The 26,985-nt window shown below is 48.8% G+C and overlaps 1 protein-coding gene across 4 annotated transcripts in view; it reads left to right on the forward strand.

Moving 5' to 3' along the window:
- bmpr1ba (bone morphogenetic protein receptor, type IBa) overlaps positions 1-21,127 on the forward strand; it is a 536,867-nt gene extending 515,740 nt beyond the window's left edge. For 3 of the 4 annotated variants that reach the window (XM_038792771.1, XM_038792773.1, XM_038792774.1), the window contains 7 exons: positions 981-1,077; positions 2,459-2,597; positions 3,770-3,962; positions 9,834-10,131; positions 13,050-13,225; positions 15,108-15,238; positions 18,608-18,733. In XM_038792771.1, coding sequence (XP_038648699.1) covers positions 981-1,077; positions 2,459-2,597; positions 3,770-3,962; positions 9,834-10,131; positions 13,050-13,225; positions 15,108-15,238; positions 18,608-18,733 — 1,160 coding nt within the window. Of the gene's footprint in view, positions 1-980; positions 1,078-2,458; positions 2,598-3,769; positions 3,963-9,833; positions 10,132-13,049; positions 13,226-15,107; positions 15,239-18,607 lie in introns of all 4 variants that reach the window. The other variant, XM_038792775.1, reaches the window with a different exon arrangement.
- The last annotated feature ends 5,858 nt before the right edge of the window (positions 21,128-26,985 follow it).

Genomic DNA, 26,985 nt, shown 5'->3' on the forward strand with positions numbered 1-26,985 from the left:
GGATTTCCACGTAGCCCGTCATCAAAATTGGGATTGGCGATTGGGTGGAGAATGGCTTCCGACGCCGGATCCAGGGCAGGAGCCGGTTTGACGCCTGTTCGCAATTCTCCCCCCCCCCCCCTCCAAAATGGGTCATCGGGCCGCGCTGCGTTGCCAGGCCGTTGGCAAGCCTTTAGCCGGCCCACCCGCGATGCTCCGCCCCCCCCCCAAGGGCCGAGTTTCCGACGGCGCGGGCCACGGGTGGTCCCAGTGGTCGGCAACCCGGGATGCCGGCTGCGGCCAGGATCCGTGCCGCTGGCTTGTTGTTGGGGGGGGGGGGGCTCCTAGGGGTGGTGGGGGTTGAACAGGGAGTGGGCTGTGGGGTCGGGAAGGGTGGTTTGGGGTCCAGCACGGCCGCCGCCATGTTTTCCGGTGCAGGCCATCAGCTCTGCGCATGCGCGGCCCGGGATCCTGTGATTCCCTGGCCGCGATCCGCGGGTGTTCCACGCGGCACCGGTGCTAGCCCCTCACCAGTACCGGAATCAGCGAGGGGTTTGATCCGATTTCCTCTGGTGCCGACACTTAGCCGCAGGAACGGAGACCCTATCTCTTTGTACCAAACCGCTGGTCTGAGAAGGGTGTCAAAGTTTGGCCGTTAACTCTCCGTCCTGCGAAGCACTGTGGGGAGATCTCACCGCAGTTACGGATGCTCTGCAGATACGAGTTGTTTTTCTCGGAGATGTTACTCTGCGTTACCTGGCTTTACCTGGAGAGAAAGCGGGAGTGGGATACTGACTTTGCATGATTAGCCATGATATTGAATGGGGGTGCAGGCTCGAAGGGCCCAATGGCCGACTCTCCTGCACCTATTTCCGATGTTTTAAAAGAAGTGCGGCGTGAGATTTTTTGAATGAAAGGATTGCGTCCTTTAAAATGTTCTTTGCCTGTTTGAATGTCACAAAGTGTTTTATTTCTGAATCGCTCTTCGTGTCTTCACACAGATTTTGTCGATGGGAGCAGCCACCACATACCACTGCTAATCTCCGTCACTGTTTGCAGCATCATACTCGCTCTCCTCATCATATTCTGCTACTTCAGGTCCGTTCCGTGCTGATATCACCGACGTTTAATTAGAATAGTGAACGTTGATTGTTTAATTCAACGGAAGCATTCTCTCTCTCATTATTGTAATGTTTTTCTCACTTCTATCCCTGTTCTCCTAACTCATAGCAAGTCCCATTCACCTGTCACCCTCTTGGTTCACTTGACCTGCATTGGATCCAAATCAAGGATTTCAAAATTCACATCCGTGTTTTCGAATCCTTCCCTGGCCTCATCCCACCCTCTCGATCCGCCTTCCCTGCTATTCACTGCTGTGTGAGTGACGTGACAGAGAAGGCTGAAGGGGCAGCTGACTGAGGTGTATCAGATTACGAGGGGTATTACAGGTTGGGATTGGAAGCAGCTGTTCCCCTGGTCGAAGGGGCAATAACGAGGGGGCAACATTTTAAGGGGCAGGAGGTTTGGAGGGGATTTGAGAAACTTTGTTTCACCCAGAGGGTGGTGGGAGTCTGGGAGCACTGCCAGAAGGGGAGTAGTGGTGGGAAATCTTATCACCTTTAACAAGTACGTGGATGAACACTTGAAATGGCACAAGTGGGATTAGTGTAGATTTTGTGTAGTTTTGTTGGTGCAGACTTGATAGGCCGAAGGGTCCCTTCTGTTCTGTATCACTCTGGCTGACAGGAGGCTCCACGTGTGAATCCTGGTGAACCCAGCAATCATTGTTCCTCCACACAGCTCCCTGCTACCCTGTCATTCAGCACTCCCACACAAAGTCACTCTGTGTCCACACTCAGTCACTCCGTGTCCACACTCAGTCACTCCGCACTCCCACACTCAGTCGCTCCGTGTCCACACTCAGTCACTCCGCGTAACACTCGGATGCTCAGCACTCCCATACTCTGCCACTCGGCACTCACACACTCAGTCACTCGGCACTCACACACTCAGTCACTCAGCACTCACACAGTCTGTCACTCAGCACTCCTACACTCAGTCACTCGGCACTCACACACTCAGTCACTCAGCACTCCCACACTCAGTCACTCAGCACTCACACACTCAGTCACTCAGCACTCCCACACTCAGTCAGTCTGTGTGAGGAACTCCTGCAGCTTCAATCGGGAGTCAGTCAGACGGAGCAGGTGTTTATCATTCGGCTTCTTGTTTTCACATTTGAATAATGCCTAACCAATAATCTGAGGAAAATATGCACTTACAGAAAGATTAATAACAGGATTATTAAAGTCAGAGTCAAACTGGGTCAGCGTGCTCTGAAAGCTGCACGAGGGCATCACTCTGATGAAAGAATAGAATGCTGGAGAGATGTCCAGGGGACTGTAAACACACGCACACTGTTTATATCACGGCTACTCGCTATCCAAACCTTTCTGATGATGCTTCGCTCTCTCCTCAGGTATAAGAGACAAGAGGACAGGCCACATTACAACATGGGCATTGAGCAGGATGAAACCTTCATCCCACCTGGGGAATCCCTCAAGGATCTTATCGAACAATCACAAAGTTCGGGCAGTGGCTCCGGGCTCCCTCTCCTGGTGAGTAGCTTGTACTACGAGAGTCACACCTCTCCACTGGATCCACCAGACCTCGGAGTGTTTGGCCTGTGCCTGAGCAACGCCATGAAAACCCAGACCTGATCCAGACTCCGGTGCTGTATCCCCGTCCGATAGACGTCTTTACCTGCTCTTTAGGGGCAGGAATAGGCCACTTGTCCCCTCTAGCCTGCTCCACCATTCAATAACATTGTGGCTGGTCTGATTGTAACTTCAACCCCACATTGCTGCCGACCCCCGATAACCTTTCACCCCCTTGTCAATCAAGAGTCTATCTCGCTCTGTCTTAAAAAAGAAGAGAGTTCCAGTGACTCATGACCCTCTGAGAGAAACGGTGTCGCCTCATCACTGTCCCAGTGAGACCTGAGCACACAATGCAGGCTGACAAGTTCTGGTGCCAGGGCTGAGGGAGTGCTGCACTGTCGGAGGCGCCGTCCTTTGGAGGAAACATTAAGCCGAGGCCGCCTCTGACCTCTCGGGCGGACATAAAAATATCCCAGTTTCAAAGAAGAGGCCCTGACCAATAGCTCAACCAAAATCCAATCAAAACGAACACGGACGCTCATTATCGCACTGCTGTTGGTGGGAGCTTGCTGTGCACAAATTGGACACTGTGTTTCCCAGGCTGTGCCGCCAGATCCTTCGGTGGCTCCGGTGACGGCTGCTACCAGTCACTCTGATGGAGCAAGAAGGTGCTCCACTGCTGCCGTTACTTAATTGTTCTCCGCCGCCTCTGATGGTCTTGTCCATCAACCCCACCTCCAGGACCTAACCTCGACCAGTGTGCCCCAACTGATACCGTTCCAATGGGCACACTGCTCTGGAAGAGTGCCTGTCAGTAACTAACAGCTCATTTACATTCTCACATCGAGGCCCAATTCTGGGAGAACATTGGGCTCCTGGTTTGGGATCTGCTGGCTGGGGACCTGAAAATGGGCCACAACCAGTTTTCCCACCTGCGCAGGAACACACACCAACTCCCTCTGTCTCAAGACCACTCCCTCACGAACGACCTCCCGTCTTGCCGATCACCGCTCTGCCAAATTGTGGCTCTGTCCCTTCCTTTCCGTTTTACCCGCACACATGTGAACGTGCACCTGGAGCTTTGCCAGCAGCGCGCTAAAGGGTTTGCTGTCTGTGCTTGCCTCCGACAGGTGCAAAGGACGATAGCTAAGCAGATTCAGATGGTGAAGCAGATTGGCAAAGGGCGGTATGGCGAAGTGTGGATGGGGAGATGGCGTGGCGAGAAGGTTGCTGTGAAAGTATTCTTCACCATGGAAGAGGCCAGCTGGTTCCGGGAGACGGAAATTTACCAGACTGTGTTAATGAGGCACGATAACATCCTTGGTGAGTCCGTGCTGCTCAGAGAAGACCCGTCTACACCTCCTGTGTACATGGCCTGTGCGCAGGACCTGAACATTGGCAATAATACAATGCTGCTGTTTTTTTTAAATTCATTCCTGGGATGTAGGGGGCCAGCGTTTATTGCCCATCCCTAAGGGCATTTAGAGTCAACCACATTGCTGTGGGTCTGGAGTCACATGGAGGCCAGACCAGGTACAGAGGGCAGATCTCCTTCCCTAAAGGTCAAGAGTGAACCAGATGGGTTTTTAGGACAATCGGCAATGGTTCCAATTCCAGATGTTTTATTGAATTTGAACCCTAGGTCTCTGGAGTACTCGTCCTGCGACAATACCACTACACCACTGCCTCCCCTATTTTGAATTGCCACCAGTGTTAAACAATAATAACATGTATTTATATAGTGTCTTTGCAAATTGCTTATCAAACAAAACATGAAATTAAGATCACAAGAAACAGGAGTAGGAGTAGGCCATTTGGCCCCTCGGCCATTCTGTAAATCATGGCTGTCTGACCTTGCCCTCAACTCCACATTCCTGCCTGATCCCCCATAACTCTTGGTGCCTCTTTAGTTCCAGAATCCGTCCGTCTCCACCTTGAATATATTCAATGACCCATCCTTCACAAGCTGCTGAAGTAGGGAACTCTAAAGATTCACAACCTTCTATCAATAGATTCTATGGAATCCCTACAGTACAGAAGGAGGCCATTGAGCCCATTTTGTTGGCACCGACCCTCCCAGGACCACTCTACCGAGGGCCACTCCCCTGCCCTATCCTGGTAACCCCACCTAACTGGCACATCTTTGGACACTAAGGGGCAATGTACCATGGCCAATCCATCTAAAGTGCACATTTTTGGACTGGGACGAAACCGGAGCACCCGGAGGAAACCCACGCAGACTCGGGGAGAACGTGCAAACTCCACACAGACAGTGACCCAAGCCGGGAATCGAACCCTGTGCCGCCAAAGGGAGCATGGGAGACAAACCTCAATTGGGGTTACTTCTGAACTCCCAGTGGGTGGGTGGAAGAAAGGTACGGTCCCTCAGTGTCCGATCGTGGGACCCAACATCAGGAAGGGGGCCCCTCATAAAGCCATCCCCTTCCCTTGCTCCCGACCCTCCTCAACCTCAACCCCAATTCTCCCCTCACTCGCCTATGACCTGGGATCCAGCGCCAATCCAAGGCCCGGTGCTGGCGTTATGACAACAGCAACCACCCCAAAAGCCAGGAGACATGGTTTAGCACAGGGCTAAATCGCTGGCTTTGAAAGCAGACCAAGGCAGGCCAGCAGCACAGTTCAATTCCCGTACCAGCCTCCCCGAACAGGCGCCGGAATGTGGCGACTAGGGGCTTTTCACAGTAACTTCATTTGAAGCCTACTTATGACAATTAGCAATTTTCAATTTTCAAGTTGCTACTCAACAGAGCTTAAATACTCTGATCGTCCAACCGAGGACAGGAATTCACGGGCTGCTGCGGCCTGTCAGGTGCCACAGTGGGAGAAGATGCTGTGGGCACGCATTCCCTTAGAGAGTCGGCATTGTGCTCCTGCCAGCTGGAGAACCATAGATACATCGAAGATAGGAGCAGGAGTAGGTCTTTTGGCCCTTCGAGCCATTCATCACGATCATGGCTGATCATCCAACTCAGTAGCCGAATCCTGCATTCTCCCCATAGTCTTGATCCTATTCTCCCCAAGTGCTCTATCTAGCCGCCTCTTGAATATATTCAATGTTTTAGCCTCAACTACTTCCTGTGGTAATGAATTCCACAGGCTCAATACTCTTTGTGTGAAGAAATGCCTCTTTATCTCTGTCCAAAATGGTTTACCTTGAATCCTCAGACTGTGGCCACTGGTTCTGGACACACCCATCAATGGTAACATCTTCCCTGCATCTACCCTGTCTAGTCCCGTTAAAATTTTATAAGTCTCTATGAGATTCCCCCTCATTCTTCTGAACTCCAGCGAGAACAATCCCAACCTAGTCAATCTCTCCTCATATGACAGTCCCGCCAACCCTGGAATCAGTCGTGGCACTCCCTCAAGAGCAAGAACATCCTTCCTCAGAGAAGGAGACCAAAACTGCCCACAACACTCCAGGTGTGGCCTCACCAAGGCCCTGTACAATTGCAGCAACACATCCCTGCTTCTATACTCCAGCAACCCAAACCCCTAGTGCCATCCGCCCTCTGTACCTGCTACAGACACAAAGTTTTCCTCATTTTATCCTTGTTTTTATAAACAAGAAACAGATGCAGTCAGCTATGTAGGTCGCTATTTTAGGGTCAAATCCCACTATTTTTGCAATGACTCGTCTTTCATTCTCTCACTCCACAGTATAAATATTTCTCACTTTCTCTGTCTGTTAGCTTTGACAAAGGGCCATCTGGACTCGAAACGTTCGCTCTTTTCTCTCCCTACAGATGCTGCCAGACCTGCTGAGATTTTCCAGCATTTTCTCTTTGGTTTCAGATTCCAGCATCCGCAGTAATTTGCTTTTATGCACTATTTTTTTGTTTATTTCAATATTGCCCTTTAATAGGGGCAGCATGGTGGTGCAGTGGTTAGCACTGCTGCCTCACAACACTGAGGACTCGGGTTCAATCCCCACCCTGGGTCACTGTCCGTGTGGAGTTTGCACATTCTCCCCGTGTCTGCGTGGGTTTTTCCCCCACAACCCAAAGATGTGCAGGGTAGGTGGATTGGCCAAACTAAATTGTTCCTTACTTGGAAAAATAAAATTGGGTAGTCTAAATTTATTTTTTAAACATATTGCTCTTTAATAAACATAATTAATAATAGTAATAATAATCGCTTATTGTCACAAGTGGCTTCAATGAAGTTACTGTGAAAAGCCCCTAGTCGCCATATTCTGGCGCCTTCGGGGAGGCTGGTACGGGAATTGAACCCGCGCTGCTGGCCTTGTTCTGCATTACAGGCCAGCTGTTTAGCCCACTGTGCTAAACCAGCCCCTAAGTATGTAATAAAGCACCTTTAACTTTTAATAAACACTCCTGGGAACTTTACAATGGCAATCTTTTAGATCAAGAATAGAATGCATCCATAAACCTATTAAAAAAAAGTCTTATAGGTATAAGTTCCTTCCTGCTGCCCTTTTTTCTACATAATAAATTCCTGAGGCCACGTTGTTAATAGGAATTGTTTCTTTGAAGTTTGCTTCACAGTTGTGCCCTGCACTGTAGCACCCCCCCAAGGCAGGAGGAGATCATTGCAATGTGGCAAGCTCCAATATCGACAGACTTGAAGTCTTCTAATTGGGTGAATGTGTTGTGATATCACAATGGTCGATGCATGAATTTTGCATAATCGCTCAAGCGGGCCATTGGGGGGGGGTCCATGGTGATGTCCCTTCTGATGTCCCTTCTCGTGCCCGAAGCCACCCTTTGTTGGTTCCAGACAGGTGTAAAAGCTTAAATAACATTGGATGAAGTCTGGAGCTCAGACAGCTGAGTAAATCAGTCTATCAAAGTCATGCAGATTGCTCCCTCGGCTCCCGTTGACTTTCAGAATGTATGAAATCTAATCCGCATTCTTGATTTTCCACAATTCACTGGAGTATATTGGCTTTGCTTTAGGTGCCTGTCTTTCAGGTGACCTTGTAGCGCTGATCGCTGAGTTCAGACCCAGAGGGACCTCACACGATCTTTAGCTAAACCTTAACAAATGAGGAAACAGACTGAATGTCACAGGCAAGATGTCAATATTTCCTGTCATTTTAACTCCTGAGAGCATGGCATTAACCCAGAAGAAACCACCCCCTCCCCTATTATATTCTGTGTTGCGCTACATCATCGAAGCTGATTGGAATTCTGTCTTGCAGCTCCCGAGCAGTTTACGGGAGTTTACTGTAAAATGTCACTCGTGGCAAAGTTACTCTCTTGAGTTACTGATCGCGATGATGCCACTGTCGGGAGCAAAAAGAATTGAAAAGTGACCTGAGAGAAGTCTTTAAGATTATGAAGCAACCCGTTAGGGTAGACGTAGAGAAGACGCTCCCATCTGTGACAGGGGAGATCTGAACCAGGGATATATATATACCATCATCACTAATAAATCCAATTCGGAATTCAGGAGAATTCTTTACCCAGAGAGTGGTGAGAATGAAGGCCCACTCCATGCAGTGTTTCTACTCCATAATATCCTCCTCCCAAACTCTCCACTTCACTTCATCTAATCAACTTGTCCTTTTCATTATTTTCTCCGTCAGATGTTTATGGGCGGCGCGGTGGCACAGTGGTTAGCACTGTTGCCTCAGAGCTCCAGGGTCCCCAGTTCAATTCCGGCCTTCGGTGACTGTCTGTGTGGAGTCTGCACGTTCTCCCCGTGTGTGCGTGGGTTCCCTCCTGGTGCTCCGGTTTCCTCCCACAGTCCAAGATGTGCAGGTTGGATGGATTGGCCATGCTAAATTGCCCCTTAGTGTCCAAAAGATTAGATGGGGTTACTGGGTTACGAGGATAGGGTGGAAGCCTGGCCTTAAGTAGGGTGCTCTTTCCAAGGGCCGGTGTGGACGCAATGGGTTGAATGGCCCCTTAACTACATCGATATTATTCACCTCAACCAGTCCCTGTGGGAACGAGTTCCACATTCCCACCACTCTCTGAGTAAAGAGGTTTCTCCTGAATTCCCTGTTGGATTTATCAGTGACTGCCTTGTATTTATGAAATCTCCACTTTTGGTGCCTCCATAATAAGGAAATGCCTTCATAATTCTTCATAATTTGGAAAACGTCGAATGAATCTCCCCTTACCTTTCTCCTGCTGGAAGGAGAACGACCCCAGCTTCTCCAGCCTCCCATGAAACTGAAGTTCTTCATCCCTTAAACCTCAGAATCACAGAAAAATACAGTGCAGAAAAGGCCCTTCGGCCCATCGAGTCTGCACCGCCACATGAAAGGCACCTGATCTGCCAATCCTAATCCCACTTTCCAACACTTGGCCCATAGCCTTGAATGTTATGACGTGCCACGTGCTCATCCAGGTACGTTTTAAAGGATGTGAGGCAACCCGCCTCTACCACCCTCACAGGCAGTGTATTCCAGACCGTCACCACTCTCTGGGTAAAAAATGTTTTCCTCAAATCCCCCCTGAACCTCCTGTCCCTCACCTTGAACTGGTGTCCCTCGTAACCAACCCATCAACTAAGGGGAACAGCTGTTCATATTCACCCTGTCCACGCCCCTCATAATCTTGTCCACCTCGATCAGGTCGCCCCTCAGTCTTCTCTGCTCCAGTGAAAACAACCCAAGCCTATCCAACCTCTCTTCATAACTTAAATCCCAGGTAACATCCTGGTGAATCTCCTCTGCACCGACTCCAGTACAATCACATCCTTCCTGTAATGTGGTGACCAGAATTACACCCAGTGCTCCAGCTGTGGCCTCACCAAAGCGCTGTACATCTCCAACATGACCTCCCTGCTTTTTTAATCTGTGCCACAATTGATAAGGCAAGTGTCCCATATGCCCTTTTTCACCACCCTATTAACCTGCCCTACTGCCTTCAGAGGTCTATTTACAAACACACCAAGGTCTCTTTGATCCCCAGTGTGGTGCCATTCATTGAATATTTCCTTGTCAAATTACTGCTTACAAAGTGTCACACCTCACGCTTTTGAAAATTAAATTCCATCTGTCGCTTTTCTCCCCGTTTGGTCACCTTGTCTATATCTTCCCCACTGTTAACCACAATGCCTATCTCTGTATCATCCGCAAACTCCACCCTCTCTCTCGACAGGACCTTGACATTCTTCTGAAAGCGTTGACAGGATCATTTGCTCAGAGTTTAGCTAATTTGTTTGAACATAACTGATACTCGTGTTGTTTTTGTTCAGGCTTCATTGCCGCTGACATCAAAGGAACAGGATCGTGGACCCAGCTGTACCTGATCACGGACTACCACGAAAATGGATCTTTATACGACTACTTAAAGTCCACAACCCTTGATACGAAAGCCATGCTAAAGCTGGCATACTCCACAGTCAGTGGACTCTGTCACTTGCATACGGAGATCTTTGGGACGCAGGGAAAGCCAGCCATTGCCCATCGGGACCTGAAAAGCAAAAACATCTTGGTGAAAAAGAACGGGATGTGCTGTATCGCCGACCTAGGCCTGGCCGTTAAATTTATCAGGTGAGTTAGGCACCTTTAAAAGCCAGAAACTCTCCCCGACTTTGTTAGGTGCCAAGTTCCTCCTTCCCATCCCCCCCCCCCTCCCTCCCTTTCCTTAATATCCCACTTTCCCAGCTGTTGTATTGTCCCATGAGTGCCAGGTATCCGTTTTGCAACAAGTGACTTTTACACAATAAGCAGTTTGATCATGAGGGGCACTGTGGTCAACCTGATGTCTCCAACATGATGATCAGGAGCAGGAATATGAGGCGACCCAGGAGGTTATGTTATAATCCTCCCACCCAGAACTGGGCTGAGATCTGGCAACTAACTGGGGACTGAAAACCCAAGGCACTCCCTGTCCGTGTGACTCTGCGATTGACTGGATGTGCCGGCCAGTCACAAGGGCTTCACATGTCTAATACTGAGCAATGTCTCAAATAAAATAATATTAATGGACATAGTTGTTTACCTTTTGAATGGTCGTGCAAATGTTAAGAGTCGCAGATTTTGAATTTGAAAGAATTATCTTCCCTTTCCCACATTCCGTTTCCATGCACTGAGCACTGACCAACAAGAACCCCCCCCCCCCCCTCCTCCTCTGAAATTCTTGGTGGGAGTGTAAATCCCGTGGGAAGCTCAGTTCAGAGTGTACAGGAGGCAAACATTCCCTGAGCTTCTGCAACAGCTGCCAAGGACAGGGTGGGCTGACTGCGAAATAGCAGGCCACCTGATTTTCCAGCTCTCTCTCTCTCTCCCTCCCTGTGTGGCTGGTGGGAATGTAGGTGATGAGGAGAATGTCAAGAGGCTTCACAGTGATTTAGACAAGTTGAGTGAGTGGGCAAATACATGGCAGATGCAGTATAACTTGGACAAATGTGAAGCCATCCAATTAGGACAGAGAAACAGGATGACAGAGTATTATTCAAATGATGATAGATTGGGAAATGTTGACATACAAAGGGACCTGGGTGGTCTAGTACACCAGTCACTGAAAGCAAGCATGTAGGTGCCATGCAAATAATAATTATTGCAATAAACTTTATTTCCTTATTAATATATTACAATGCTGAACAATATATTTCACTGTACATCGGTACACGTGACACTAAAATCCAAATCTGTATGTTGCCATTCATGGCAACAGGGCATGAGTACACTTAGGAGCAGGGATGTCTCACTGCATCTGTACAGGGCCTTGGTGAACCCACGCCTGGAGTATTGCAGCTTTGGTCTCTTTATCTGAGAAAGGTTATACTTGACATCGAGGGAGTGCAGTGAAGGTTCACCAGACTGATTCTGGGGATGTCGGAATGGTCGTATGAGGAGAGATTGGGTCGACTGGACCTGTATTCGCTGGAATTCAGAAGAATGCGAGAGGATTCGATTGAAACGTATAACTTTCTGACAGGGCCGGACAGACTGAATGTAGGGATGTTCTTTCCTCTGGCTAGGGGTCTGCAATATGGGGTCACAGTCTCAGGATACTGGGATCGCCAATTGGGACCGAGATGAGGAGAAATCTCTTCACTCAGAGAGTGGCGAACCTGTGGAATTCTCCAACACAGAAGGCTGTGGAGGACAAATCACTGAATGTATTTAAGAAGGAAATAGACTCCTAGACTCAAGGTGTCACACGGGTAGGGCGGCATGTGGCGCAGTGGTTAGCACTGGGACTGCGGCGCTGAGGACCTGGGTTTGAATCCCGGCCTTGGGTCACTGTCCGTATGGAGTTTGCACATTCTCCCCGTGTCTGCGTGGGTTTCACCCCCACAACCCAAAGATGTGCAGGGTAGGTGGATTGGCCACGCTAAATTGCCCCTTAATTGGAAAAAAAATATATGATTGGGTACTCTAAATTTATTTTAAAAAAAGTGTCACAGGATATGGGGAAAGCACGGTGGGCGGTGTTGAGATAGAGGATCAGCTGTAATCATATTGAATGGTGGAGCAGGCTTGAAGGGCTGAATGGCCTCCTCCTGTTCCTATTTTCGATGTTTCCTCACAGACTCTCTTCCCCACATTATTTGCAGACTATACAGCACAGAAACAGGCCATTCAGCCCAACTCATCTAGACTGGATTTTAACATAGAGTCAGGGGCTAGTAGCCATGGCTTAGTTGGTTGAAGCCCCCGATGAGCTAGAAAAGAGGCCCTGACTTCAAATTTGACCAATACATGGTATTAAGCCAATTACATCTAAAAATATCATTGGCAAGAAATTGATTTTGTAAAAGTGCACCATAACAGTACTGCCTCACAGCGCCAGAGACTCGGGTTCAATCCTGGCCTTGGGTGTCTGTGCGACTTTGCACGTTCTCCCCGTGTCTGCGTGGGTTTCCTCCGGGTGCTCCAGTTTCCTCCCACAGTCCGAAGATGTGCAGGTTAGGTGGGTTGGCCTTGCTAAAATTGCCCTCTCAGTGTCCAAAAGGTTAGGTGGGGTTATAGGGATAGGGTAGGTGAGTGGGCGTCGGTGGGGTGTTCTTTCGGAGGGCCGGTGCAGATTTGATGGGCCGAATGGCCTCCTTCTGCACTGTAGGGATTCCATGATTCTAGAATAGAGGGGTCAATAACCAGGGGGCATAGATTTACGATAAGGGGCAGGAGATTTAGACGGGAATTGAGGAAAGGAAATTGAACTCGGAGGGTGGTGGGAATCCGGAACTCACTGCCTGAAAGGGTGGTAGATGTTGGAACCCTCACAACATTGAAGAAGCATTTAGATAAACACTTGAAATACCAGAGCATGCAAAGCTGTGGACCAAGTGCTGGAAAATGGGACTGGGATAGATGGGTGCTTGATGGCTAACGCAGATGCGATGGGCTGAAGGGCCTCTTTCTGTGCTGTAAAACTGTGACTGTAAAAAAAACAATTGTTGTTGAGTAATGACATGAGAGGCAAACCGAGGAAAATAACTCTCTTTCCTCCTCCTCCACAGTGACACCAATGAAGTGGATATACCCCTCAACACCAGGGTGGGCACAAAACGCTACATGGCTCCAGAGGTGCTGGATGAAAGTCTCAATCGGAACCATTTCCAATCATATATCATGGCAGACATGTATAGCTTTGGTCTAATCCTCTGGGAGATAGCTCGCCGTTGTGTGTCTGTAGGTAAGGCTGGCCAGTGTCTCTTGTTCAACTTACATTGTTACGATCGCCGTGGGCGAACTGTAAACCAAAATAACCGAATGATCCCGAAATGAAGAAATTATCGAAAAGGTGAACTTTGATTTTGACACGCATCAGAATCAATAGGAATTGACCGGGAAATGATATTTCAAATAAAATGGTAGATTTCACTTTGAGCAGTCGATACAAAGAGGATACATTTTACAAAACTGCACACGCGCCTCTCACTCCCCGCAGACACATGGCACCATGTACAGTTCTAGCTCGCCCTCCGGTCTGCAGGGTTTCTCACTTTCCCACCCAATCAATGCGGCCCTCGAATTGTGTTCCACAATGGTCGTATTCAATCCAATGTCCTCAGAGAAGGTTGCCATTCATACGGCACATTGCTTCAGCACCTCCTTTGCTAGGTTTACAACAATCACGAGGGCACATTTTTGCCCAGAGTCTCTTTTAGCCAATCCCTTCAATCAACCCGTTAAATGGTCTGTTTGGCTCTGGTAAAACTGTAGCAGTAAAATTGTCCAATTCATAATCCCTACTCGAGCTCTGTCTTTCACTTTCTGTCCTATTTAACTGTAATATGCATATACAACTCCATGCAAATGTGCATTCTCTGTTCTCTCTGTCTGCAGCTCTCCTTTCTGTCTGGCCACGTGGCTCCCATTTTAACCTCCTTCCTGTTGGTACTGTTTCCAGGTCAAAGGTGGCCAGGTCACATGGACCATACTCTTTATGATCCAAGAATCATACTCCTTATGATCACAGGGAGACTCCAATCACAGTATCAAGACACAAGGAGTGGACAAGCAGATGTTTGTTCGGAAAGAACAACAACATTTGTCTATATGGTGACTTCAACATAATGAAATATCCCAGGGCGCTTCACAGACTGTTATATCAAGAAGGATTTGACACCATGTCACATAAGGAGCTAGAAACACGGCCAAAGTTATTGGTTTTAAGGCGTGCCTTAAAAGAGGGACAAAGGTGAGGTCGTGAGTTGGACAGATTTAGGGCGGGACTTCTGGAGCTTAGGGCCTGGGTGATTGAAGGCACATTTAGCGATGGCGGGCGATTACAATTGAGATGTGCAAGAGTACGGTATTTTTACCTCACACTGTGAGGTACAAATGTGTGGAGTCAGCTCATGCTTACACGACAGTTGGGATCATTCCGTGCTTTGACAAAGACCCATCCAGACTCAAAACTTTTGCTCCCGATCTCTCTCCACAGAGGCTGTCAGACCTGCCAAGATTGTCTGCATTTTCTGTCTCTTTTTCCGATTCCAGCATCCGCAGTAATTTTCTTTTATCATTTCTATGCCCGCTGTTTCCACCACTCTCATGTCACGCTTCCTTCAATAACCCGATGATATCCGGAGCCAGGCTGCCAAGATGCGTTCCGGCAGGAGTTCAGGGAGGGAGAACTGAGCTGCACCTGTTCTTGAGCTTGTTCTACACAGTTGGTTCGAAACCAAGGTTGGCGTACCCTTGAGAGCAGGCCTCAGTTGCTGGAGAAACACTGAGATGGGAGGTGGAATTTCTAGGATTTATATTTTGATCGAGTGCATCTTGTCAGTTCAGCATCCTGTGATGATATGATCTGCATACTCGTCTGCCATTGGGCCAGAACGTCGGCTTACCATTGGCCCTGGTCGGTCATGTGCCTCTCGACCGATTGGCCGAGAGGCTGAGTTAACCACGCCTCTACCAACGAGGTATAAATGCTCAGAAGCCTGACGATCGTTCCTTTCCACTGTAGACGATCGCCAGGCTGTGTTCTAGTTAATTAAAGCCTGACATTGGTAAATCACTCGCCTCGCGTGCAATTGATGGTGCATCACATCCATTTCTGTCTGCAGGCATTGTTGAAGAGTACCAGCTCCCGTATCACGACTTGGTGCCCAGTGACCCATCCTTTGAAGATATGAGGGAAGTAGTGTGCATCAAGCAGCTGAGACCATCCTTCCCCAATCGATGGACTAGTGATGAGGTAAGGTGCATGCTGGTTAACGACTCGCATTAGGTAGGTGACTGAGGTAATAGACAATATATCGCCCTGCCTTTGTGAAACCACAACTTATATTCGCCCCAGACCAATGAATAGAAATCCCCCTCTACTGAGTGTCAGTATCCTCAGTGATATTGAGTCACAACATGGAACTAAATTCAACACTAGGTGGGACTTTCTCACTCATAGAGTGTCGAGGCAACTGGTAGAGGCAGTGGAAAAAATCCCAAATTAGAACCATCTGGGTTTAGCTTGAGACTATTTAAAGATAAATAAACTCGGTTAGTTTCCAGAGGGATAGAATTGAAACATGGAGCAATTATGTTAAATTTGTGCTGAGTCTCGGTTAGGCTACTGTGGCCAGTCCTGGGGCGAAATTCTCCGACCCCACGCAGGGTTGGAGAATCGGCCGGCAGCGGCGTTAATCCCGCTCCCGCCGGGTTTTTTATTCTCCGACCGGCCAAAAACCGGCGTTGTGCAAATCCCGCCGGCAGCCTCTGAAAACAGCTGGCGCCGGCGGGATTTCATTATATTTTTCCTTCACCAAATCTCCGGCCCGGATGGGCCGAAGTCCCGCCGACGTGGCCACGGGTCACGTCGGCGAAAAACAGAGTAGCTTTAAAACGGCGTCAACCATTGAGGATGGTTGACGCCGTTCAGTGTCCGAGGGCGAGCGGGGGGGGTTGCCTCGGGGGGGGGGGGGTGCGGGGGGGGGGGGGGTTGCGGCGTTGGGGGGGGTTGCGGCGTTGGGGGGGGGGTTGCGGCATTGGGGGGGGGTTGCGGCGTTGGGGGGGGTTGCGGCGTTGGAGGGGGGTAGGGGTGGTGGGGAGGGGGGTAGGGGCGATGGGGAGGGGGGTAGGGCGGTGGGGAGGGGGGTAGGGGCTTTGGAGGGGGTAGGGTTGGTGAGGGGGTAGGGGTGGTGAGGGGGGGGTAGGGGCGTTGGAGGGGGTGGGGTGGTGAGGGGGGGGTTGGGGTAGGGGGCAGTGGCGTGCAGAGGGGGCGACGGTGCGTTGGCCCCGACCATCCGTCGCCCCTCCCTCTGCACGCCGCTGCCCCCTACCACAACCCCCCCTCACCACCCCTACCCCCTCCAACACCCCCCCCCCTCTCTCAACGCCGGTACCCCCCCTCCTCTCAATGCAGGTAACACCCCCCTCTCCTCTCAACTCAACGCCGTAACCCCCTCCCCCCTCTCCTCTCAACGCAGGTAACCCCCCTCTCCCCTCTCCTCTCCTCTCCTCTCAACGCCGCAACCGCCCTCCTCCCTCCCTCCCTCCCTCCCTCTCCCCCTCTCCCTCCCTCCCTCTCCCCCTCTCCCCTCTCAACTCCGCAAACCCCCCCCCCCACAAACGCCGGGTCTCTCTTCCTCCCCCCCCCACCCCCCCCAGCGCCGGGTCTCTCTTCCCCCCCCAACACCGGGGGTCTCTTCCTCCTCCCCTCTCCCCCCCCCCCCAACGCCGGGTCTCTCTTCCTCCTCCCCCCCCCCCCCCCCAAACGCCGGGTCTCTCTCTCCCCACCACACAAACGCTGGGACTCGCCACTTCCGCAGCGGGTGAAACTGACGCGTATCGCGTCAGTCCGCTGATGGCCCTTTCGGGAACGGAGATTACCAGCTTAAAAGAAGGTCCTGACGCCGGAGTCATCCGCACCGCTTTTTCCCGCCGGAAATGGGCGTCACGTCGGTCCGCGGAGAATTTTGCCCCTGATCTCCATATTATACAAATTATATCGAGACACTGGAGAAGTTGCGAAAAACAAAATACTAGAATGAAATGAAAAAATGAAAATCGCTTATTGTCACGAGTAGGCTTCAATGAAGTTACTGTGAAAAGCCCCTAGTCGCCACATTCCGGCGCCTGTTCGAGGAGGCTGGTGCGGGAATCGAACTGTGCTGCTGGCCTGCCTTGGTCTGCTTTACAAGCCAGCGATTTAGCCTGGTGAGCTAAACCAGAAGAGAAAGTTATAACCATCAGGAAAGATTGAACGGACTGTAACTCTTTATTCCAGAAACTGGTGGATTGAGGAGTGACCTGACACAGGTGTTCAGCATTTGAAGGGGATTTGAGAGGGTAGATTTCGAGAAAATGGTTCAAATCTTGCGGAGGTGGCAGGGGCCTTGACCGCCAGATGGAGATGGGGAGAACCCCCGTGCCTCCTCTTTTCAGACAGGCCTGTTACACATTGTTCTACTCAGGCAATTGACAGGCCTGTGGTGGGCCTGCTCCTGGCATCAAGGATCAAAAGCGAGTCACTCATAAATTCAATAGAGACTAATCTCTACTACCTCTGTGTTCTCAGATAGCTTGTTCTATGCCCAGTCCTCCCGACTGCTTCCATCCCTACCTCAGCTCATCCAGAACTGACCGCAGCCCTGGCTTTGTTACCTCCAGACATGGTGACTCTAGCGCTCCCCTGGCCAACCTCCCATTTTCTACCCTTCATAACCTTCCGCACATCTAAATCCTTGCGCCTCTATCCTATCTGACCCCAGGTTGTGTCCTTTCATGACACCATTCCTTCTTCCAGTCGCACAACAACTCTAATATGTTGTTTGACAGCACATAGTACAGTATAGGGGCTGTTTAGCACATAGGGCTAAAGAGCTGGCTTTGAAAGCAGACCAAGGCAGGCCAGCAGCACGGTTCAATTCCCATAACAGCCTCCCCGAACAGGCGCTGGAATGTGGCGACTAGGGGCTTTTCACAGTAACTTCATTGAAGCCTACTTGTGACAATAAGTGATTTTCATTTTCATTTTTAATTTCATAACTTGAGTACTGCTGAAAAAAGAGACAGGCTGTCAAAACTTTCCATCTTGCACGCATCATATTCTTGCAAAGTGTCCTAATGAGTGCAAGACGAGAGGCTCCGACCCGTCTCCTTTTTTCAGCAATGCTCTAATTTGTACTTAAATCGGGCCATGGTCTTGGTCCACCCTCACTTTGCAACTTCCTCCTGCTCCCTCTCCCAAGACTGACATCTGGAACATGGGATTCACTCTGCAATTGTCCACCTTCAACATGCCAAGTTCAACTCTGTGGGATTACTCCTCGCAAATCCCTAGTTTCAGAGTGATTAAAATCAGGGATACACAAGAGACCAGAGCAAGAGGAGTGACGAGATCACGAGGGGGTTATGTGGGCTGAGGTTACAGGGATAGGGAGAGGTGAGGCCATGGAGGGATTTGAGCATTCTGACTTTGCTTCCATGGGGCAATTGTCGCATATTAGTTTGTTCAGAGAAGCCAAGGGTCAACTGCGCCCCAAAAAAATCCAGTAGAACCGACGGTGTGCTTTGGCTGATTGCCACACTCGTGATCGTCACCGGTTTGTTTGTGTGTTTGCCTCCTCAGTGTTTGAGACAAATGGGGAAAGTGATGGCAGAAAGCTGGGCTCACAACCCAGCCTCCCGGCTGACAGCTCTCCGCGTGAAGAAAACCTTGGCTAAAATGTCCGAATCACAAGACATAAAGCTCTGATGCAACACCGGAACTCCGCTCAGTCCGAGTGAACCCTGCGTAGCACCTAACCCACCACAGCTGGGAAAGTTGACAGTCTTTTGATCCGTTCCAAGCTACCTTTTTTTTTTTTTTCAAATTCATCTCGATATCGCCGCCATCCGTAGGGTGGTGGGCTGATTAATGAGGGAGAAATGAACTGTCGCAACCACCAGAAATGGCATCTGCTGGGTATTTTCCCCGCTTGCATAGTGTCAAAAGCAACAGGTATTCAGAGTCCTAATGCAAGGGAGGTTGCACGTTTGCTTTCTGTGAAAGCTGCTCGCTTGTTTGTTTTTATTTTTGAGAAGTATTATGCAATGAGAGACGCAAAAAGCCAACTCTTAACCTGACTCAAATGGACATAAGCTGACTGGGTTGCTCCCACCGCTAACACTGGGTATGGTGCTGAGCTGAGCTGGGCTTCTGAAGACAACGGGGAGGAGAGACAGTGAGAGCCGGCCCTTCCTTAACACAAGTTATTGTGAGGCAGTTTGTCCACAGCTATCTGCTCCACTGTGGAATCATGTGGATGTTTTTCTTTAATAAATGTGTGCTTGGGCAATAAGCTGACTGCAGGGCAGTGGGAGGTCCTTGTGTTAAGGAAATGGTATATAGAATCGGAGAATCCTTGCAGTGTAGAAGGAGGCCATTTGGCCCATCACATCTGCACCGAACCTCCGAAAGAGCACTCTACCTCGGTCAAATCCCCTGCCCTATCCCTGTAATCCCACCTAACCTTTGGACACTAATGGAGCAATTTAGCATGGCCAATCCACCTAAACTACACATCTCTGGGTCTACATGTTGACAAAGAAAGTTCAGCATTGACTGGAACCCACAGCGATGTGTGAATTGGATTGCAATGTGTGCACCTGAAATGTGCAGCCATGAAAAACCATCTACAAGTGGTTCAGCTGGGAGCACTCCTACTTTGAATCACAAGGTTCCTGGTTCAGGTCCACTCCAGAGTTTGAGTGCATAAAAGGGAAGCTAACATGAGTGTAGTAGTAAGGGGGTGCTGTACGGTCAGAGATACCAGGCTGATTTCTCTGTTTCAGAGATTAAGTGCTGATGCCAGGATGAATTGCATGAGTTTTACGGCCTCGAAAATGGTGTCGGACCCGGAGTGATTAGGCCATCCTAATGGGCTAGCACAGGCGTGATGTGGAACTAGTACAATTCCAACGCACGCTGCTGTGTGATCCGTCAGGAGACCCTGACAAGCAGGAGCTGCGTACAGGCACTCTACTCCCCACACACACTCATCCCAGCCAATAAGATGTTACTGGTTGCGCTGGATAGAGGGATAAGAGTAGAGGGATAAGAGTAGCAAACACATAGGAACACCATCATCTGCAATTTCACCTCCCAACCACAATGCCAGCCTGACTTGGAAATATATCGCTTTTCCTTCGCTGTCACTGGGTCAAAATCCTGGAATTCTCTTCCGAACAGCACAGTGGGTGTACATACACCTCATGGACTCCTGTAGTTCAAGAAGGCAGCTCACCACCACCTTCTCAAGGGCAATAAGGGATGGGCAACAAATGCTGATCTTGCCAGCGACGCCCACATCCCAGGAAAGGATAATAAAAATATACAGGAATGATTTAACCCTTTGAAGTTGTTCCAAAATTAACACTGGTGTTCCTTCAGAGGTTTGCGGTAAATTTGCAGAATATTGTACATTGAAACGGCCTCTTTTTTTTCCCTATAATGAATGTTGGATTATTTTAAATTTCCCTTTGCTGTGGATTATTCTGAAGTCAGGGACCGATGCTGTTCATCCCTCCAAACTGAGATGCAAAGCCCCCCCCCCCACACACACACTTTTGGCAAGGACAAGTTCACAAATAAAACACTTACCTTTTCTGAAATGGTTTAGGTCCAGACTATATCAGTCACTTTTCCATTTCCAGTAGACCACGGTCGGTAGAGAATGGGACAGGGCAGGAAAGTGCAGTGGAGACAGAAGAACAGCCATGATCTTTCTGAATGGCGAGGCGGGCTCAAGGGGCCATGCCGTCTATTCCAGCTACCCAAAACGTTGTAATTTTGCTTCATCTCAAGATAATTTGAACACAAACTGGGCAATAGTCCCCTTATGGTTTTTTTTTATCTGCCCAATGTGGCGTTTATCCTCATTGGCCACCACATGTTGAGGGGACACTTTGGGAATTTTTCATTTGTTCATCTCCTCAATTTTTCTCCCCTTAATTTTGGCTGACCGCCTTTCGGTTTCTCGAATCGACTGTAGAATCATAGAATCCCTGCAGTGCAGAAGAAGGCCATTTGGCCCATCGGGTCCGCACCGCCCCTTTGAAAGTGCACCCTACCCAGGCCCCCGCCCTATCCCCATAACCCCACCTAACCCACACATCTTTGGACACAAAGAGGAATTTAGCACGGCCAATCCGCCTAACCTACACATCTTTGGAAAAGTGAGATGAAACCGGAGCACCTGGAGGAAACCCACCCAGACAGGGGGGGAGAAAGTGCAAACTCCACGCAGACTGTTACCCAAGGCAAGAATTGAATCCGGGTCCCTGGCATTGTGAGGCAGCAGTGCAAACCACTGTGCCACCCTGTCGCCCCTGGAATACTGGACTGCCAATACTGGAATGGTGTGTCATTGACTGCTCGCAGCAAGCGCACTCTGGTCTGGAATGTCAAAGGTGAGCTGCAAAGTGAAGGTCTCAGTCATCCCCGTTTTAACACCAGCATCAGGATATGCGTCGAGTTACATTCTTCCCGTTCTCACATCATTCTAAGTAGCAGTAAATATTAGAGACCATTTTGTGCTGATAGCCAGGATGACTCGAGCTCAGTTGGACAGAGGACTTTAACTTATTTCGGGTGGACGAGGTACAGCTGTCTTCACTTGGGTCTCGCCGGGCCAAACTAAACACCCACGTCACTGAAGTGTGTCATTTTATTCTACCCCCCCCACTCCCGCTCAGTCCCCATTATCTCCAACCACTGCTGATGTAAGACTACTGATAAATACCCTTCCTTCAATTCTATAGATGTTCAATGCACCTGGTGATGGTAAAAGCCACAAGAATGGGGCAAGAGTGAAGGTGCCTCCACTGTTTAACCTTCATGTATATCACTGAAAGATTAACTTCATCATCATGTCAATTTTGATTTAGGTTATGGGCTGAGGGTAATCCTCATTGTCACTTAGAGGGGGATGGTTATTTTTTTTGTCCATCTTCAATATAATATGTGCTCAAACAGTTAAATAAATGCCTTGGACCACACACTTGTACCCCGTAGTCAGTCGGTTGGCAAAGCCATTGTGCCCGTCTTATTTACAATTCACTAAAGTTGGAGTTGGCTCTTTGACTGTTATGGGATGTACTTGTCACTCTGATAGGGAGAGGGAAGAAAGTAACTTCCAGCATTGGAAGGAAATGTTGAATTCTTGTGTGAAGTTGTGTCATTACAGGGACTGTGAACAAGAGCTAGTTGCTGGACAATCGAAAAGCCTGTTGCGAAGGAGAGTCTGTGCGGCAGGCAAAGGCACAAGGCGGCGGTTTTTTTTGTGTATTTTTTTTTCAAACAATGTATAAACGCCTTAAAGACCTTCTTGAGTTTGTTGGGTCTGAGCAGAATGTGCTCTTGCAGTTCCTGAATGCATCCTTATCTTTCTCTGTTCAGAATTGCCCCCCTCTATTCATCTGAACCCATTTCAGACCTGTACCCCCTCCTGTTCAGGTCTCCACATATGTCCGTTCGCTGCTGGAGTGAACGGATTCATGACGTGCTCTGTGGAGACTGTCTTCAAGTCACCATACATTTTTCTTTGAGGCTGGCGAATGGTGAACAATATCAGTCTTGTGCACTTTGTGTACTCACTGTTAAACCTCACCAGCTCCTCCTTCCAACCATCCCCCAATATCTGACCCCCCCCCCCCCCCCCCCCCTCCCGTTGAAAGACACGGCAGGACGTGGTTATGGTATGGGAGACATGCCAATCCTGCCAAGTGGGCCTCTAATATAGATGACTTGTAAAGTTGATGATGCGAGAGATCTAGAATTCCTTCCCAACACCCACCCCCCCAAAAGAACGTTGGCGTCGTTCGCCGATCTGTGTGTCAGGCAACTTGAAATCGGGGACAATGTTGGAACACCAGAACTTTGCAGAGAATGTGGTATATTTGGGATGCTGCAGAAACATCTCTCTCCATTGTATAACTGGAAACAAAGCATTGTGTTTTTTTTTTACGTCTGTACAGATGAGATTTTTTTTTTAAAAAGCTACAGCTCACTGGGGAACAGTGCCTTATTTAAACTGTATATAGTTGTAAATCAGAGGGATTAGAATCCAGAATATTAGTTGTATATGCTATAAATATGTACTGTGTTTACCCATTTCCCTAATAAACAAATTCAGACAGCGGCATTTGCAAATGGTGACTTTGTGTGTGTGTGTGTGGCTATTTTCTCTGTTTCAATCTGTGCAGTACTACAGACAGCACCACTATGTTAACTTTACTCAACAAGATGTACGCTAAACTCAGTTGATGGGAAGCAAAACTTTTAAGCATACCTGTGATCCAGGCTGATTCCAACTGTTAGTTACTCTAATCCCACTTCCTTAGAAGAACAGTCTTCTGTTTAGTTCTAAATCTTCAACAGTACATTAAGACATACATTAAAGTGCTAAATAATACGGTATAGAGGTAGGATTTCCAGATAACTTTGTAATGGTTTCCTGTTGGTGAAGTGACAATTCATGTAATGAGAACATGAAGCGGGATTCTCCGACCCCCCGCCGGGTCCCCCCCCAGTAATTCTCCGGGCCCCGATGGGCCGAGCGGCTGTCCGTTTCTGGGGCATGGATTGGACATGGTCCCACACGGCGGGACCTGGCAGGTACGTCGGCTGAGCCGCTCCACAGGCACGGGATCACGCCGGCCCTTTGGCGCATGCGGAGACTCACCTAGCCCCCGGAAGTGCGGAGAATTCCGCACGTTCAGGGGCTGTTGACGGCAGAGTGGTTCACGCTGGTTTGCCCGCCGGCGTCGGGACATAGTCCCTGGAAAGGAGAATCCAGCCCCCGAAATTCTGGTTAGTAGAAATGTCTGTTTGGACGAATAACGCAAAGTTTACTGTTTTAGAAATAGATTGTGTGAAGTCAAGGGAAGTACATTTGTGGAGGATGTCTGTGAGGTCTGGATGGGTGTGAGTGTGAGGGTTGGCTGCACAGATGGGGCGGGGATGCGGTGCTTGGGGAGGATTGAGTGGGTTTGCCAGGTGTGCTGCTGGGAGGAGTGCTGTGCAGGAGAATGCTGGAAAACACAGAGTATGGGGCTTGGCACCTGAAAGTGTTACTCCACTCACCTCTCCTGCCCTTCCCAGGTCTTTGAATCTCTTTGGGCATTGGGCAGAATTCTCAGTTTGAGGGACGAAGGGGCGAATTCTCCGCCGGCGCGATTCTCCATTCCGTCAGAGGTGCCCTGACACCTGCGGGTTTCCCGACGGCGATTGGTGGCCACAATGGGAAATCCAATTGGCTGGTGGCGGGAATGGATAATCCCGCTGTCGGCGAGGCCGTGCCACCAAGAAACACACGGCTGGGGGACCAGAGAACTCAACCCTAAGTGTTGACGCTGGGACTGAATTGCGTGAAGTTCCCGTTCCCATTGGGGGGCGCTATTCAGGGAGTAATTCAGGGCATGCTATTGAGCCAGCAATCGACCAGCGCGAATTCTGAGTAATTCCCAGCCCAGGGGGCGTTCTAATTACTGGGGGCGGAATGGGAACCGCACGCAATTCAGTCCCAGCGTCAACAGCTGGCAAATCCACTCAATCCTCCCCAGGCACCACTTCCTCTCCCCATCTGGGCAGCCAACCCTCACACTCACACCCATCCAGAATTCAGTACTCCTTGCCATGAAAATTTATGCATGGCGAGGCATGGTTATGATTCTGGAGGGAATCCCGCTTTGAGGCGCCCATTTTGAGCAGACTCCCCGATAGCGACATCTTGTGGCCGGCTGCAGCCCCCAACCACACCGCAAATCAGTTGACCCCCCCCCCATCTCACATCACAAAGCAGTACCCAAACCCCGGATTTTCTGGGGGAGCCCCCCCACTTCCCCCAGGTATGGGGGCGGGGTGACCCGACCTACCCCTCGGGAGCTCCCTAACTATGGGGACCGCCACAGGAACCCCCAAGTTAATTCATGCTCATTCTCACATAATTTCCAAAAGATTCCACTTTCTGCTCTATGCCTATTTTAAACATTTCTCAGAACAACCCTGGGTCCACTCATTTACAGTATTCCTACTCCACAGGTTAAAATAAGTCACACTTTTAGTTATGTTTCAAGTTACTTATAAATATAATTTATTACTTGATTTCAAATTTCCTTTGTTATAATTTGTACATGTTGAGTTTACAGAAACAAATTCAAGCACACACAAATGGTGAGGGAACACTCTGAAATTAGCACACTACTTAAGCACTGGACAATAATGGTTAGGCCAATGGCGAGCAACTTTGCTTGCCTGTACTGTTGTCTTAAGTGTATCTTAATGTTGCATTGTAGACACAGCTTTGGGGAGACAATTTCCAACAGGAAATAGCAAGCAGATTATGACCTAGTTACACATTGCAGGCAAATCGCAGTCACATTCCAGTGATAATTATTTTGTGTCCAAGGTTATGCTGCAATTGTATAAGGTGTTCGTGAGGCCACACCTGGAATACTGTGTTCAGTTTTGGTCTCCTTACCTGAGAAAGGTCGTACTGGCGCTGGAGGGTGTGCAGAGGAGATTCACTAGGTTAATCCCAGATCTGAAGGGGTTGGATTACGGGGAGAGGTTGAGTAGACTTGGACTGTACTCGTTGGAATTTAGAAGGATGCGGGGGGGGGGATCTTATAGAAACGTATAAAATTATGAAGGGAATAGATAGGATAGATGCGGCCAGGTTGTTTCCACTGGTGGGTGAAAGCAGAACTAGGGGGCATAGCTTCAAAATAAGGGGAAGCAGATTTAGGACTGAGCTTAGGAGGAACTTCTTCACCCAAAGGGTTGTGAATCTATGGAATTCCTTGCCCAGTGAAGCAGTTGAGGCTCCTTCATTAAATGTTTTTAAGATAAAGATAGCTAGCTTTTTGAAGAATAAAGGGATTAAGGGTTATGGTTTTCGGGCCGGAAAGTGGAGCTGAGCCCACAAAAGATCAGCCATGATCTCATTGAATGGCGGAGCAGGCTCGAGGGGCCAGATGGCCTACTCCTGCTCCTAGTTCTTATGTTCTTATGTAAGTATGTCAAAATTGGCCACGGACATTCTGCCTGACAGATTTTTAAAAGAATTATGTTAAAATACAATACGTGAGATTTAACTCTTTGGATTCTCATTCAAGACAGACTGAAAATGTTCTCCTGCTGACTTTTATTTACAGGAATTTCCTTTAAAAGTATAATTCCAACCAAGACAGAGAGAAAATACAAGTTGGGGACAGCTCCCTGGCTAAATTTCATTGCACATTTTACGCAATTTACATGATGCCAGTTTTAAACAACGATCAATTGATGTTAGTGGATAAGCAAGTTGAGTGCAGTGTATAACAGGCTGCTGGTACGCCCTTGAATGTAGTTTGGGAAGGCGAACTTCATCTGCAAGGTGTTCTCTTCGGTGCTGAAGATATTGAGGTTTATTGACCATATAGTGATGGTGGGAGTGTTGTAGGACACAGACCCTTATATTTGCTGCTCTTAACTCTTAATAATCGTTAACTCTTGAGTCTTTGCTTCAAGTTAGCAATGAGATTATTGGTTAATAAAGGCAATAGTTGGTGCTTCTGAGAGCACGCTTTGAAACTCCTTAATGTAAAACAGCTGAATTTGAAAGATAATAGATTGCCATGTACGGTATGCAAAACAAACTCATTCAATGAGCATTTGTAATATTGCTGACAAGAGAGACATTTGCCATTGTCCATGGCAACGCCTCACCAATCAGAGTCCACTTGCGAACCAATCAGCACTCTCTTTTCATACGGTCTAAATTGTTGTTCCCTTTTGTCATGACAACAAATCATTGCCCTGAATGACTTATGGGCATATTGAACATTTAAGAAATCTGTTTTTTTTTAAAAAGGACATAAATGACAAAAATGGCTGAGAATGTAATTTCTGAGAATTTAATTCACTGACTGTATAGAAAGGTATCACGTGGATTGTACTTGGCCAAATAGTCCAGAGAGGCAGAA

The sequence above is a fragment of the Scyliorhinus canicula genome, chromosome 3 (assembly GCF_902713615.1).
Source record: "Scyliorhinus canicula chromosome 3, sScyCan1.1, whole genome shotgun sequence".
NCBI lineage: Eukaryota > Metazoa > Chordata > Chondrichthyes > Carcharhiniformes > Scyliorhinidae > Scyliorhinus > Scyliorhinus canicula.